Consider the following 14,724-nt stretch of genomic DNA (forward strand, 5'->3'; position numbering starts at 1 on the left):
AAAAAGAACATTCCGTATATACATATCGAAAGTGACAATAGCAACATGGTGCAATGTCTAAACAACGAAACATCAGATATATCCTGGCAAACAAGCAAAATCATAGACAAAGTACATCAGCTAGAAACTCATTTCTCCAATGTGATCTTCACTCACATTCACAGAGAAGGAAACTACAAAGCAGATCAATTAGCCAAGTGGAGTCGGATGCATGTGGGTTCCTGGGTGTGGCTGTCTCTATCTGACCTTCCAGTCTCTTTGTACCATTGTTGTGCTTAGGTTTCTATTGTTAGTTTCTTTTTTCTTTTCTTCTCAACAAAAAAAAAAAGTATATAACTCTGCACCCCTAAGTGATAAATTCTGGACTCGTCCCTGTTGTTACCCCTTAAACCAGCTTTTTTCTCCGAGGAAAAACGATAGGTTGTGATTTTTGTGACTAAAATACCCGGCCTTTATTAAAAAGATTCTTTTTTGTGGCTGAAAAAAAAACCTTTAGCAAGAATAGAAAAATGTAGACCCACCCCATATTTCATCCATTTTATTCAACCTTTTTCTGTATTTCAAAATTAAAATCGGATAAAGATGGTAAATGGTAGAGTTACTTAGAATTTTTTTTTTTTTTTTGTTGAATAGAATTTATTAGGATGACATGTTTCCTCATTTAAAAACAGAAGCGGTTTCTGCCGTAGTCAAACTCTTTAAAAAGCGGACAAACCTTTGAATGTAATACCAGCTCCTTTAATGTTTTATTCTAGATGCTAAAAAATGCTTTTGTCTTGGAGTTCTAAACACTCTACAGTTCTCCTTTCGTCTTGGAGTTCTAAACACTCTACTGTTCTCCTTTCTTCTTTAGTTCAGAAATATATCTTGACACATGTAGAATTATTGAATAAGAAGAGAATGAATTGGGATGAATGTTGGATGTGATTTGGTTTCTTTATATAGGAATCGAATGAATACATTCATTAGGGACACATCTTTTAGAGTTTTAGAGACACATCATTTGAAAAACTGTTATTTTCTCTTCGACATATTTTGGCCGGATGCAATGTGGGGCGTCAGATCTCAGCTAAAAATCGTTGAGGGAACGTGATCCCTTGGATAAGTTTCGTAACAGATGCGCCCAGGTGGATGTTAGATGAAAGTAAGAGCTTTTATTTGATATCTTATACTATTTGTCATCTATCCTGTTGTGATATATTGACAGGCAAGTTTTAAATTATATCTTCAACTTTCATGTTTGGTATTTTTTAATTTTGAATTAATAAGTATGTTTGGTTTCTCTTATGTTTGGTATGTTTTATCTTTTTTTTTGGTATCTTACATTTGTCTTTCCATAGATATATATGTTTTTTTTGAAATGGACTAGGTAGAACGGCATTGACACATCGATTGAACAAACTTATTATTTATATTTTAATAACCCAAGTTCAATAATCATGGATTCCACTTCCTGTGGAAATCAAATCTGGGTCCTCTAGATTTTTAGACTCTACGTCAACACTTTCAATCACTTAAATATTAAGTTTTAAGGAAGTTGTCCCATTAAATTATATCCTTTTAACTTTTAAGTAAGTTTTAAATTTACATATTTTTTTAAATTTATTCTAATATATTTTAGAAAAGAAAAAATTGAAATAAATTTGTGGACTAATCTAACCCGGCCCAGAAACAACTCAATCCGAGACTATTTCAACCTGGATTGACTAGGTCAGGCCCGGTAAGCCCCACTATTTTATTTATAGTAAAGATTTCCTTTAATTAGTTCAAACTTCTCACATTAACAACAGGTGGCAATCAAACGACCCAGTAAACCACTTTTTATGAAACTAGGTAAAAGATGAGATAGTTACTCCTACATTTTTCTTCACCAACAATTTCTCTTCACCATATTTTTGGATCTCACCCCCAAATTTACTCATTAGGAATTCAATAGGATTTCTAGTGAAACTTTTTTCTTTTTCATACTAAAAGCTTTTCTCCATAATTTTTGCTTCCCATTTTCATTATCAAACAACCAAGAAGGTGGTGACATTCATTCTCATATATGTGTATTTTTTTCGGTTTTTTTGAGCTTAATCTTTAATTGTTATGGTCCTTTGTATTTCTGACCTCCTGTTTCCATCCGCATTAAACTAATAGTGATTCTTTTGTAATAAGCAAATTGAATTTCTGGAAATTTTGGGTCAAGATTGCCTAAAATTTATTTAGATACAAGTAATCAAAAATTAAGAAGGTAACCTTATTACAATTGACATTTTTTCTTTTTAAGTTATCAAGAAGGAACATAGAAAATGGATTACGGAGTTGTGACGGAGTTCTCAGACTTGCAGAAACATCGAAGCACTTATGTACCAGAGCTTCCTCCTTGTCTTAAGGTATTTCTTCTTTTCCTTAAAATCTTGTTATATTTATATCTTTTTATTTGACTTTGTAGTTTAACAGATTGAATTCACTTCATTCCGAAAACCGTTCATAAATGTATTCATAAAAAAGAGAGGATAAGGTGAAATGGAGTTCAAAAAGTTCATGGATAAAAATTACTTTGTGTTCTTTGGAGTGAGTTTGGACACAAATCAGTCATATGACTTACTTAGAGCACACAAGGTGATTTCAGTTATTTATGCATATTGCTTTTCTTGAAAGAGATGTACAAATATGATTTGTGTATCACCTTTTGTCTTTTTTAAGGTTGACTACGCAGTCACTACAAAAGCATTGATACATCAACAACATGTGATAAACACGATAACCGTCTGAATTTAAACATTTTCAATTACCGAGTCTAAAAGTTTATCCAAACTAGAGGCACTTAATCTGTGAATACATTATTTTCTTATAACTATTTTAACATATATCTACTAACTTTAATCCAAAATAAGTTATTTCAAACGTTCACATAAGAATAATAATAATATTCACATAATTCAATAACGATTTAAACATCACAAACGAAAAAAAACTAATTATTAAAACTTTTTTTTATTTTTTGTTGAAAGTATTAAAACTTATTTGCTCGTACAAAGAAGTAATAGGTGTGATAGGTAACTTGGGAACAAAATATAACACTGAAGGTAGTTTGGATGGAATCTAAGGGAAAAAGGTAAAATTGAATCACAAAAAAAAAGATAACCACAAAAGAATTTGATCAAGAAATAGTGGGCTTAAGTTGGGGCCAAATTTTAAAATAAATAGAATGTAGGGGGCCAACACAAATTAGCTCAAGAAAACAAGAGAAAATTTTTTGAAAAGTTTTGAAGTTTTGAACGAATGACTTTTAGTGTATAAGACTATGTGTCACACCAATTTGGTTGAGGGTGCTTCTAAAGGCACTGTGCCAAAAGGCGGTTAGCATCCGGAAATTTTATTGAATCGGGTCAACGGCCATTGACCCGGGTTCTCTATAAGCACCGGTTTTTAATGTGGGTGACGTTCACCTTCGTTTGCTTCTTCCATCTTCTTCTTCCAAAACAAAAGGAACACGTGATGCCATAATAACTTTTTGAATAATATGTGGGTGTACGTGATTCAAAAGCGATAAATAATCAATATGCTTTCTTAGTCTAAATCGAATGTCTGCGTAATTATATACATTGAAATTCTAACATATGCATATATACTAGTAAACGTCATTCGAATAATAAAGAAAAATGATGAGAAACATAAAGAAAGAAAAATTTTAAAAAAAAAACATGTCCCGGATCAGGTAATCCGGGACCTTTCAGTACGTCACGGATTACTCTGTCCGTGACGGACTGGAAGGGCAGTTCGTTTGTGTCTGTTAGGTCACGGATTACCTGATCCGTGACCAGGAAGACTCGGACGGACTGGACCATTTCGTCCGAGTCGTTTCAGCAGCCATTGTGCTAATTTAGGCAATCTCATAGCGCATCAAACATTCACACAAATGGCTCTAAATATGTTTGAAATTATATAATACAACATTCTAAATATGTTGCAACACACACGCCCAATCAATCAAACAACAAATTCATTCAAAAAAATCATAAAAGTTAGGGTTTTTGAACCAACCTTGAAGGAGCAATTGTAGCTTGATTTCAACTTCGTCTCCACTAAATGATGCTTGATTCTAACACTTAAAGAGTGAAAGGACTTATTCACAGCAAAATTTAAGAGAGATTCGTGGGATTAGGAGCGATTTGGTGAGTAGAGTTCGGTTTGCTTAGAGAGAGAAAGTTTGAAATTGGGATTTCTGGTTGGTTTTGTGAGAGATGGATGGAGGGGTTAGGGTTAACTAAGAAGGGGTTGGTGCCTACATAGTTGGTTGGTGCTAATAGAGAAAGGAGCGGTTGGGTCTGGTGCTAACAGAGATGGATGCTAACAGCCTTTTGGCCCAGTGCCTTTAGAAGCACCCTTCGGTTGATAGTCTTTTGTTACGTACTTATTTGTGTTGTCAGGGCTTAGGCCCTAACTGCAACCACAGTTCCCCATTGTCTCTCCGCCCTTGCTTGCATACAAATCAAGAATCAAATGATTAAATCAAAGGTCAGAAAAAACTACGATCAGAAACTTGAAAAAGAAAATTAAGAGCAATAATATAACAAAAAACGAAGTTAACGTGGACACACAATCCAGAGCAATCCCTTTTTATCTAGGAATTAATTTATCAAATGTAGAAACACTATCCAATCTAAGTTCAAGTTCTTGTTTTAATTACTTATAATTTTTTTTGTTTATCTTTCTAAAAGGCCACGACTTTGGGAAATAAAAAAAAATTTCGGAGAATAAACATTTTAGTCAATAAATATTGACTCGATGGCGTATTTATTTTAATCCAAAAATTGACTTGTTCAAACATTGCCTCCTAATCTTCATCTTCTCTCTCTCTTTTTGTCCCTCCTATTGCCCTTGTCTCCCACTTTCTTGCACCATCCTTTATTGTTCTCTTATTCCTTCCCTCTTCTTCTTTTGGTCTCTCTCTCGATTCCTCATTGTCTATCTCTTACTATTTCTCTTTATTGCTCTCATGACCTATGTCTCTCGATCTCTTACTGGTTCTCTCTCAATCTCTCACTATTTCTCAATCGATCTCTCATTGTTTTTCTTCCTCTCTCACGCAGACACCACTTCAGCAAAGGGAAATGTTCCCTTCGTCGGAACCTGACATCGAGGAGGGACTCCTCGAGGATTTTTTGGCAATGACCATTTTGCGACCACAAAACATTTTGTGGCCATAAAACCTTTTGTGGCCACGAACTCTGGGATTTCCACGGAGAGATCTATACATACTAAGAGAGAGAGGGATAAAAAGACTGCGAGAAAGAGAGAAAAAGACTACGAGAGAGATATAGGTAGTGAGAGAGAGATGTGTCTACATCGAGAGAAATAATGAGATTGATCTACAATGAAAGGGAGAAGAAAGATCTAGAGTGAGAATGACAGAGAGATAATCATTGAGAGAGAGAGAGGGAGAGAGAGAGAGGGGGGTTACAGTGAGTTAGAGAGAAAAGAGATCGTCAATTGAAAGGCAGTTACTTTTTTCCCACAGGCATCCCCTGCCCCGGATCATAGTAACGTCACAATGCGAAACTGCCCCAATAAGGAAGGAGCTTGAATTAAGGGAGATGCGACAATGTTAGCCGGAAAGGTGGTGGCCAGAACGGTGGTGGTGGGAAGTTGTTGTCGTGAAGGTGATAAAGAAGATGAAGATTAGGGGGCAATGTTTGATCAAGTGAATTTTTGGGCTAAAATAAAATACGCCCCCGAGAATATACCAAAAAACATGGTTTCCCTAGATAATTTATTCCTTGGACATTATTCTTTATTCCCCAAAGTCGAGGCCTTTTGAAATTGGTGAGTGATTTGGAGAAATAAGATAAGTATCCGGGGTGCAAAGACTTTCTAAAAAATTGGTCAATTTTAGTTGACTCGTTGTTTTTTACTTGTTAGAAGGAAACCATTTTGAGTTGAGACTTTCTTCTCTCTCTCTCCCTTCCCTCTTTGTTACTATCTAACCGTTTTCCGGTGAATTTTTCGCCGAAAAACGGCATTGTTTTGGGTTCTCCCAAACAAGTCAATTGACTGGTTTGGTAGAACTCAAACCAGTGACTGGTTAGGGATTCCCCCAACCAGTTCATACTAGTTTGGGAGGATCCCCAAACCAGCCCGGTTTTGGGAGCCAAACTCAAAAAATCGGAGTGGTTTGGTGGATCCCCCCAAACCATATGGGGATCCCCCCCCCCCCCCCCAAACCATGGTCGGATCTATCATCTTTTCAACGAAGGGAACACCCCTTCGTTGAATAAAATAAATAGAGGGTGGAATAGAGAGAAAAATTGAGAGGGATGAATAGAGATAGAAATTGAGAGGGAGGAGTAGAGAGAAGAAATATAAATGGAGGTTGTAGTTCCAGTGGAAGGAGAGAAGAGGAAGAAAAGGAAAAAAAATGGTGGTGGTCGGAGTTAGAAGTGGTGAACAGAGTTTGTGGTGGTAGCCGGAGTTGGTGATAAGAGACGAGGAAGAAGAAGATGACTTGTTTCCCTTTAAAATTTGCACCCAGAAAATTTGCCTAAACTCACATCTTCTTTTTAAAATTTTCTACCCCGAATAATCTTTTTATTTCTCCAAATCACCCACCTTGAAATTCTGTCTCTTGGGAATTAGATCAAATTTAAATTTCAAACTAATAATTTGTAGTTGAAAATATAATTGAAATAGCACACGCATACATCACACGCGTACAAAACAAATTAATTTTGAATGTGAACCGGTGAACCCCTCAAATTGAAAATTTAGGGACTCCCAAAAATTTAGTATTCCAAAATGATAGGATCCCCTGTTGGGTTTGCTCTAAAGACAAATAATAAAGGCCAGTGTTTTGGGAAAATAAGCAAAGTTTCCGGGGCGAGTAGAAACAAATTTTTTTTGTTTCCTCCAAACACTACCCACTTCTTATGTTGTCCTTGATTTTCTTCTTCCACCATCTTCCTTCTCACCAACATCAACTCCGGCGACCATTATTTTCGGCGACAACAACTCCGGTCATCCATTTCTTTCTCTCTCTCTCTCCATCCCTCTCTTTTCTCTTCTCTCTCTTTCCTCTTTCTTCTCTCTTTCCTCTCTTTTTCTTTGTTTTCTCAAAATTCCGGCTTTGGGGTCCTTCCTTCGTCTGGTTTTCCAGATGAAGGGTTCTGGCGAAGGGACCATTCCCTTCGCCGGAACTTAGAGAGAGAGAGAGGGAGAAGAGAGATGCAGAGAAAGGAGAGAGAAGAAAGAGAGGAGAGAGACAGATAGAGAGAGGAGAGAGAGACCGTCGGCCGGCCGCCGGTGGCCGGAGAGAATGTTGGTCGGAGAAGAGAGAGTTGAGAGGTATGGTGCGTTTGGATCGTATTTTTTTGGTTTTCAACCATCTTCCCCGGAAATTCTTTTGCTTTCCCGAAAGCCATAATAAAACAAGAAAACTAGGATTTTTCCTAAAATGCCCCATTATGGTGGTTGGCTACATCAGCTTCCCTCTCAGAGACAGATTCCTCACGAACTGTTAACTTCAATAAACTTTAAGATTTCCTTTTCTTTAGTCGGTGGTAAATTATCAGTTCAAAATTTGGCACCACAATCTTGTCATCTTCAATAAAAGGGATGAGTTTTTAACTCAAACATGTTGTCAAATTGATGTCTTTAAAAGAGAAGTAACTGATAAGTTTGTTGTCACTCCACTCAAAAACAATTGGTAATGTACGGAGACAAGTATAAATTCTCCCTCAAACAAGTTTTTTGTTGCTCTTTCTTCTTGTTTTTTTGTGGAGTGTCTACTAAGTGTTCGACAATTTGTCAAAGTGGGAATTCTTCTTGATTGGTTGAGAAGAGCATTTCCTTCCTCTTACTTAAACATCTGACTTTGAGCTATATCAGGGAACCACTGTGCAAGTTGAGTTCGGTGAAGCCGTTGCTGTTTCAGATCCCTCAGATGCTCACTTAGTAAGCCGGTCTTTTCCTTTGACATATGGGAAGCCATTAATTCATCTGTTAGCACCTTCCGACAAGACCGCCGATACCCATGCCAGTAAAGAACTTCCTGCAATCAGGTATACGGAAATAGAACCCCAATCTTGTATTGTTGCACTTTTCATTTAGAAAAAAATTCGATACTGTAGCTTCATATTTACACCTTAATCTATCTGCTTTATTTTCCCTTGTATTAATATGACCAAATGAATGTGTTTCAGGGTTGGTGTTGTATTTTGTGGACGTCAATCCCCGGGAGGACATAATGTTATTTGTGGGCTTCATGATGCTATCAAGTCTCACAATCCTAAAAGTACTTTGGTTGGATTTTGTGGTGAGTATTTACATACTATATGAAGCTTTGGTGAAGTTCTTTGTTTGAGATTAATCACAAGTAGCGCAACCCAGTTTGTGTTCAATACAATTCTTACTATATTTAACCTAGAAAATGTGGGCTGTTATTCGCTACAGTCTAAGTCCTTGTCTCCCGATATTGGGTAAAGTTAGGCATTCAGCTTTATTTCATAGTTTCGAGTACCCATTTTCCCATCATTTGGTTGAGCATATCTAATTTTCGCCTCCAGACGTGATGTTTCTTTCTAAAAAACATATGGTGCTATGTTTAGAATTTGAATATGATTCAGTGGAGTTAATTGCTAGTCGCTCATCATGGGGTTTATATTTAGCTTTCTCAACTAGTTAACTGTCTGAAACTCAGAATTTGAGCCTACCCTTTTTCGATGCTAAGACTTAGTGATTTGGTTTGCATCATCTTTGGTAAAACTGAACTTCCGTAGCAGTACTTTGCTACACTACTCCTAGGTTAACTCTTCTTTTATTTCCGTGTGGAATACAGGGGGTACTGAAGGTTTATTTGTCAAAAAGACAATTGAAATCACGGAGGACATTGTTTCAACTTATCGCAATCAAGGTGCACTTCAACTTTCATTTTGACTTCTTTCCATGTAGGAGTGGTGTTAATCTCTCAGCAGAAACAAACAAAGTTCATTTGAAAGACTAAAAGAAACAACTTTAACATAATATTTATTGAAAAGTCGAGCCTAATTCGTTTTAGGAGTTTTTCATTTGCAAAATTCCATCCAAATGCCTCCAAAGCCCTGACCTACTGAAATTTGCTATATAGAGCATCAAATAACTTTAGGAGCTAGGACTCTTATTTGATGTATATAGTAACTCTCCTCCTAAAATACCCATCTACTTATTTAAAAAGTGAAACCAATTATACAAATGGTTAAGAAAAGTTTCTTCTTTGCATCAAGCTATATCAAACTTGAAGTTTCACTTCTCATTTTTAAGGTGGTTATGCCATGCTTGGTAGAACAAAGGATCAGATAAGAACAAGTGAGCAAGTGAAATCTGCATTAGATGCATGCCAATCATTGAAGTTAGACGGGCTTGTGATCATAGGAGGTAAAAATAATCTACTGGTTTATTATACCCTTGTTCAAGAAAAATCAGTACTTGATTCAAATTCAATTTTCTAACCCTTCACTCATTCTTTTTAGGGGTTACATCTCACACAGATGCCGCTCAACTTGCTGAAACATTTCTGGAGGCGAAATGCCAAACAAAGGTGCTTCATTTATTCTCAGTTAAAACAGCTCTTTCTTGCCCCGTATTTGTCTGTTATCAGATATGGCACACTACAGACAAATACTTGATCTTTTTTTCTTTTGAATTGTCAGTGTACCTCGAACCCTTGACTTCTAAGGTGGAAGACTAAACTTCTTACCGCGCCAACCAAGGGTTGTTGGCGACAAATACTTGATTGTTAGAACATAGAATATAATTCTTTACTTGTGTAGAAAGATAAAAAAGCTAGCTCTTAACGGCAGGTGGTTGGTGTTCCTGTCACATTATACGGGGATCTGAAAAACCAGTTTGTTGAAGCTAATGTTGGATTCGATACAATATGCAAGGTAACGCCTATAAGAAACAAGTAACAAAAGTGACAAGATACCCATACCCTGAAGTTATCAGGAAAAGTATATACCAAATGTTCATTTTTTTTTTTGTTATGTTTTCAGGTGAACTCTCAACTTATTAGCAATTTATGCACGGATGCTTTGTCTGCAGAAAAGGTACAACCTCTCATTACTTTCTTGTTCTAGCCGGATGTTTTATTTTATTTTATTTTATTTTATTTTTAGCAGATTATGGTTCTTTGGTTTAGTTTTCTTAATTTCGAGCTCCGGAATCAATGTTAGTAGTATTAAAGGACTTAACAAAACTCTGCCCAAGGGTCTGTATTAAAGTTTACCTATGAAGCTAGTTTACTTTCGACAAAGTAGGTTCCTGGTTCCTTCTAACATCGAAGTTTCACCCATTTCTTTACTTCGCTTCAGTAGGGAAAGTGTTCGTTCAAGGAATATCAAAATGTATTTGAAGATCACTATTTTTCCTTGAATGTCGCTTGATCAAATGCTAACAACCATATGTTTTCTGCATATTTCAGTATTACTATTTTATTCGACTCATGGGAAGGAGGGCGTCACACGTTGCTCTGGAATGCACACTCCAATCTCATCCTAATATGGTTGATTTTAACACATAACAGACGCTTAAAGCTGCTTATTTCAGTTATAATGATAAAAATTGCGAAAACTTAGTGTTGTTTATTGTACTTTCAGGTTATACTCAGTGAGGAAATCGCATCTTCAAAGCTTACACTCTTTGATATAACAAAACGGATTTGTGATGCTGTTCAAGCGAGGGCCGAACAAGGTGAATTTTTTTATTATAAAATGATATCGATACTGCCACTCTACAGAACCAATCCCCTCCTGAAATCACGTTTTCCACGTGATATAAGTTTCAAATCTCGAACAGTTGGACAGGGAGGAAGGATTGGTTTCAAAGGGTGATTGGTGCCGTATCTACAGCACCCCTTTTTTTCCTCGATTGTTCTATCTGATATTATGGTCATTGAGTCCGATATTTGAACCAAATATTGTTTAGATAATTATCATGGAGTAATTCTCTTACCCGAGGGGCTTATTGAAAGTATACCTGAAGTATACACTCTCTTGCAGGTAAGAGCACCTACCCGAATTAACTTTTTCACCTTAAATTGTATATTAAATGATGAGGGTTGTGAAATTGTGATTATGATAATACATAATTCCATGCATTCTCTGAGTGTTCTTCTCTTTGGTTGAAATTGACTGTCCCAGGAAATACTTGCTCTTCATAAGAAAGGAGTTCCAGTTAATAACATTTCAGCACAGTTGTCACCTTGGGCGTCTGCTTTGTTTGAGTTCCTTCCACCATTCATAAGAAACCAGGTATCCTTTCCTTACCAGTTTCTTTCTTTCATTGCTTCTTCAATAAATCACTCATCGTTACGTTAGTATTACGATTGATTATCAAAATTTGCATCTGTTTTGCCGTATCTTTGCTTCTTCTGTAAATCGCTCATCCTTACTGTGAGAATAGTCTCACATGGGAGAAGGGCTACCTAGCAACCAAATATATAATGTCTAGGTCCTCTCACTCATTGCCACTCGGTTTTGCGTTGGATGACCATAAACTTAACATGGTTGCAGAGCTACGGTCACACGTGATAGTCTTAAAAGCCACACGTGCTCCACATCACCTTGAAAAAAAAACACGTGTTAGGCTAACCAAGCCACACATAAGTGGGCGTGTGAGAATAGTCCCTCATGGGAGAAGGGCTATCTAACAACCAAACATATAATGTCTAGGTCCTCTCCACTCATTGCCAATTGGTTTTGAGTTGGATGACCACAAAATTAACACTTACCCTAGTATTACGATTCATTATCAATATTTGCTTCTGTTTTCTGTATCAATAAATATTATTGCCGGTGCTCCTAACTTATTATTATGTTGCTATTTCTTAATCTTTAATGCAGCTTCTTCTTTCTCCCGAGTCAGATGATTCTGCACAGTTGTCTCAGGTAATAAACATTCATTCATATTTGACTCTCAAATATATTATTATGATTATAATTTTGCAATGGGAAATTATATCGTTATTTATTTATTTATGAAACAAGTATGATGGGATGAGTAGTTGTTTGTTTCAACTGAATTTTCAATCAGTTGTACAATGACCTGAACCAAACATTCAGGTACCTTATTTGAAACTTTCTGATATAATGGAATGATCAAGATGTTCATTTCCTTATCATTACAATTCCGATCTTTTTAATAGGATCATTATGCACGCCTACTAGTTCTCCCGTTTAGCGTTGATATAGATTACGTATTTTCTTCTGACAGATTGAAACTGAGAAACTTTTAGCTCAGCTAGTGGAGACAGAGATGAACACACGCACAGTAAGTTCAGTTGCTTTCCATATCCGAGGTCGTAATTAATTTTATGGATATTAATGGTTGTATAGTACATGATGGTGTGGGTCTTGGGACACCCTTTTCTTTAGGGCTTCCTTTTCTTTGTCGTCGGAGTATTACTTTCCTTTTGACTTTTGTTCTTTTGAGTTCACAGAAAAATGGAACGTATAAAGGGAAGAAGTTCAATTCAATTTGCCATTTCTTTGGGTATCAGGCTCGAGGTTCACTTCCGTCCAAGTTTGATTGCGATTATGCCTATGTGCGTAACTAGTTTTCTTATTATTCTTTGGGTTTCACTTTCCATTATGCAATTGAACATGAGTGGATAATGTATTTTTGGATACAGGTTCTTGGACATGTTTCTTATCATCTTCTTGCAGCTGGGGTTACTGGTTATTTGGCTACTGTCACTAATCTCAAGGACCCTGTGTCTAACTGGTCCTGTGGTGGTGCTCCATTTACGGTTGGTTTTTAACCATTTTCTATGGACTGTTTATGAAATTCATATCATATTCTCAAAATCAGAAAATAAGTGGATGCTCACACCATGCCCAATTGTCAAAAAACGGGAAAAAGGTTATTGTTTCTGCCTTCACTAAGAAAAGGCCCACTACTTCCGTAACGGTTTTAGAACATCTTTTGATCGTTGCACTCGAGTGATTGAATTCTCAAGCTGAGTTTTTTTTTCTTGACTCTTTGGTAGCTTTGATTATGAAGATGGTTGACATATCAAGATATTTTGTGTTAGGCAATGATGGCTGTGAAGAGGTTGCACGGCCCTGGTGTCTCTCCAATCGGCAAACCATCAATCCATCCAACTGCTGTTGATCTGAGAGGAAGACCTTATGAGTAAGACGACATTTTTCTTTTCTTGTATCTACATAACATGGACAACTAGTTCAGGTATTTATCTGAGATATGTAGTGTCTCCTACGGGGTAACCTGGAAAATCTAATATCACATTAAACCCATTGACTCGACTACAAATATCCGAGTATCATTTAGGAGTATCCATATGTACACAGCGACAATAAAGAAACCCGTAGAAAAATAAAAACCTCATGGAATGATGAAAACGGAGGGACTTCTATAGACTATAAGGTTTAGAGAAGTGACTCTCATTGTGCTAGATTTTCCACTTGTTCTTACTCATGCAAATATCCTCAATTGTTCATTGGACCAGATATTACTTTCCTGTCTTGGGGTTATGACACTACACCTATTGATATCATGATTTTAACAGAATGCTTATTCAAGATGCTGAAAGATTTCTGATGGATGATCTCTACCGAAATCCTGGACCCATTCAGTTCGAAGGACCAGGTGCTGATAGCAAACCAATCGTTTTGTGCATGGAAGACCAAGACTACATGGGTAGTGTGAAGGAGTTGCAATCGTACCTTGACAAGGTAAATTCAAGAGCTAACTTCTCATTTATCATAACCTTTATCCACCTTAAACATGTTAAACCCCTCCGACAGGGAACTGTTAGTACGAACTCTAGACCTAGGTATCCTACTACTGGTTCCATCCTTGTCATACTAGATAGAGCATACTCCGCGTTCAACAGCTAATGATTGGTGAAAACTTAAACTGTCAAGTACTCAAGTCCACTATCCTTCTGACCTCTCGGGATCCTGCGGTTAGTCACAAGGGTGGTCTTTTTGACCCATGTTACGATTAGGTTTGTGATTCACCATTGACAGACTCAAGTCAAATCGTAAGTTACTATGTTTGTGCAGATTCCGAGTTCAATATTCTTATACGTACTTGTCTGGCAGGTGAAGATGATAGTGAAACCAGGTTGTTCACAAGAGGTATTGAAGGCAGCAGTTAGTTCCATGGCTTCTGTAGTCAACAATCTCTCTCTCATGTCTGTTCCACCTAAAGGCCAACCCTCATCATGAATGTTATTAAAATCATCGATCCATGAAGAACTGTTTTTACCAGTAACGGCTCACGGTGTTACTACTTATATGTTATCCTAAAAAGAGATGTTGGTTAGTTCATAGGCTGAGAGATTTTGGTTAGAGTCCTTTTTCTTTAAGGTAGAGCTCAAACTTTCTACGTTTTGTTCAATTGTTTATCTTTCTGATGTTTAGTTGCGTCCATTGTGAGAACAATAATTCTAAGAGAGAATTGTGTAAGAGATGATATTTTTTTCGAGAACTGCTACATGTACTAACTTCCCAATGTCTCGTAACACATGATCAGTTTTTCGCAGGTCAACGTGAACCAACTAGTTGGCTGTAGACACATTGTAAGACTGCAGAATATTTGTTTTCCTTCTTAAAAACTGAAATCAACTTCATGCTAAGACTTTTGCTGATTCTAGTGGGAGAACAGACCACTCAAATATTGAATTACATTAGAAATATTCCGTTTGGTTTTGCTCAAAACAAAAGACAGTAACCCTGAATA

General features: G+C 36.7%; 1 protein-coding gene across 3 annotated transcripts; it reads left to right on the forward strand.

Moving 5' to 3' along the window:
* Positions 1-1,792: 1,792 nt before the first annotated feature.
* On the forward strand, positions 1,793-14,526 carry LOC147544403 (pyrophosphate--fructose 6-phosphate 1-phosphotransferase subunit alpha-like). 3 transcript variants are annotated; one of them, XM_086673835.1, is made up of 21 exons: positions 1,812-2,025; positions 2,273-2,378; positions 7,873-8,045; positions 8,187-8,299; positions 8,822-8,896; positions 9,283-9,396; positions 9,492-9,559; positions 9,822-9,905; positions 10,014-10,067; positions 10,442-10,522; positions 10,617-10,710; positions 10,945-11,018; positions 11,160-11,270; positions 11,862-11,906; positions 12,232-12,288; positions 12,458-12,562; positions 12,650-12,766; positions 13,052-13,152; positions 13,547-13,712; positions 14,085-14,217; positions 14,254-14,398. In XM_086673835.1, exons 2-20 carry the CDS (start codon positions 2,295-2,297, stop codon positions 14,208-14,210), a joined length of 1,842 nt encoding a protein of 613 aa, XP_086529961.1. In that variant the 5' UTR covers positions 1,812-2,025; positions 2,273-2,294; the 3' UTR covers positions 14,211-14,217; positions 14,254-14,398. The 3 variants fall into 3 exon arrangements, with proteins under 3 accessions (XP_086529960.1, XP_086529959.1, XP_086529961.1); XM_086673833.1 differs by having other exon boundaries at positions 1,810-2,025; positions 14,085-14,526; XM_086673834.1 differs by having other exon boundaries at positions 1,793-2,378; positions 14,085-14,526.
* The last annotated feature ends 198 nt before the right edge of the window (positions 14,527-14,724 follow it).

The sequence above is a fragment of the Eschscholzia californica genome, unplaced genomic scaffold, assembly GCF_041429995.1.
Source record: "Eschscholzia californica isolate CP2 unplaced genomic scaffold, dmEscCali1.0.p SCAF_4, whole genome shotgun sequence".
NCBI classification, from domain to species: domain Eukaryota; kingdom Viridiplantae; phylum Streptophyta; class Magnoliopsida; order Ranunculales; family Papaveraceae; genus Eschscholzia; species Eschscholzia californica.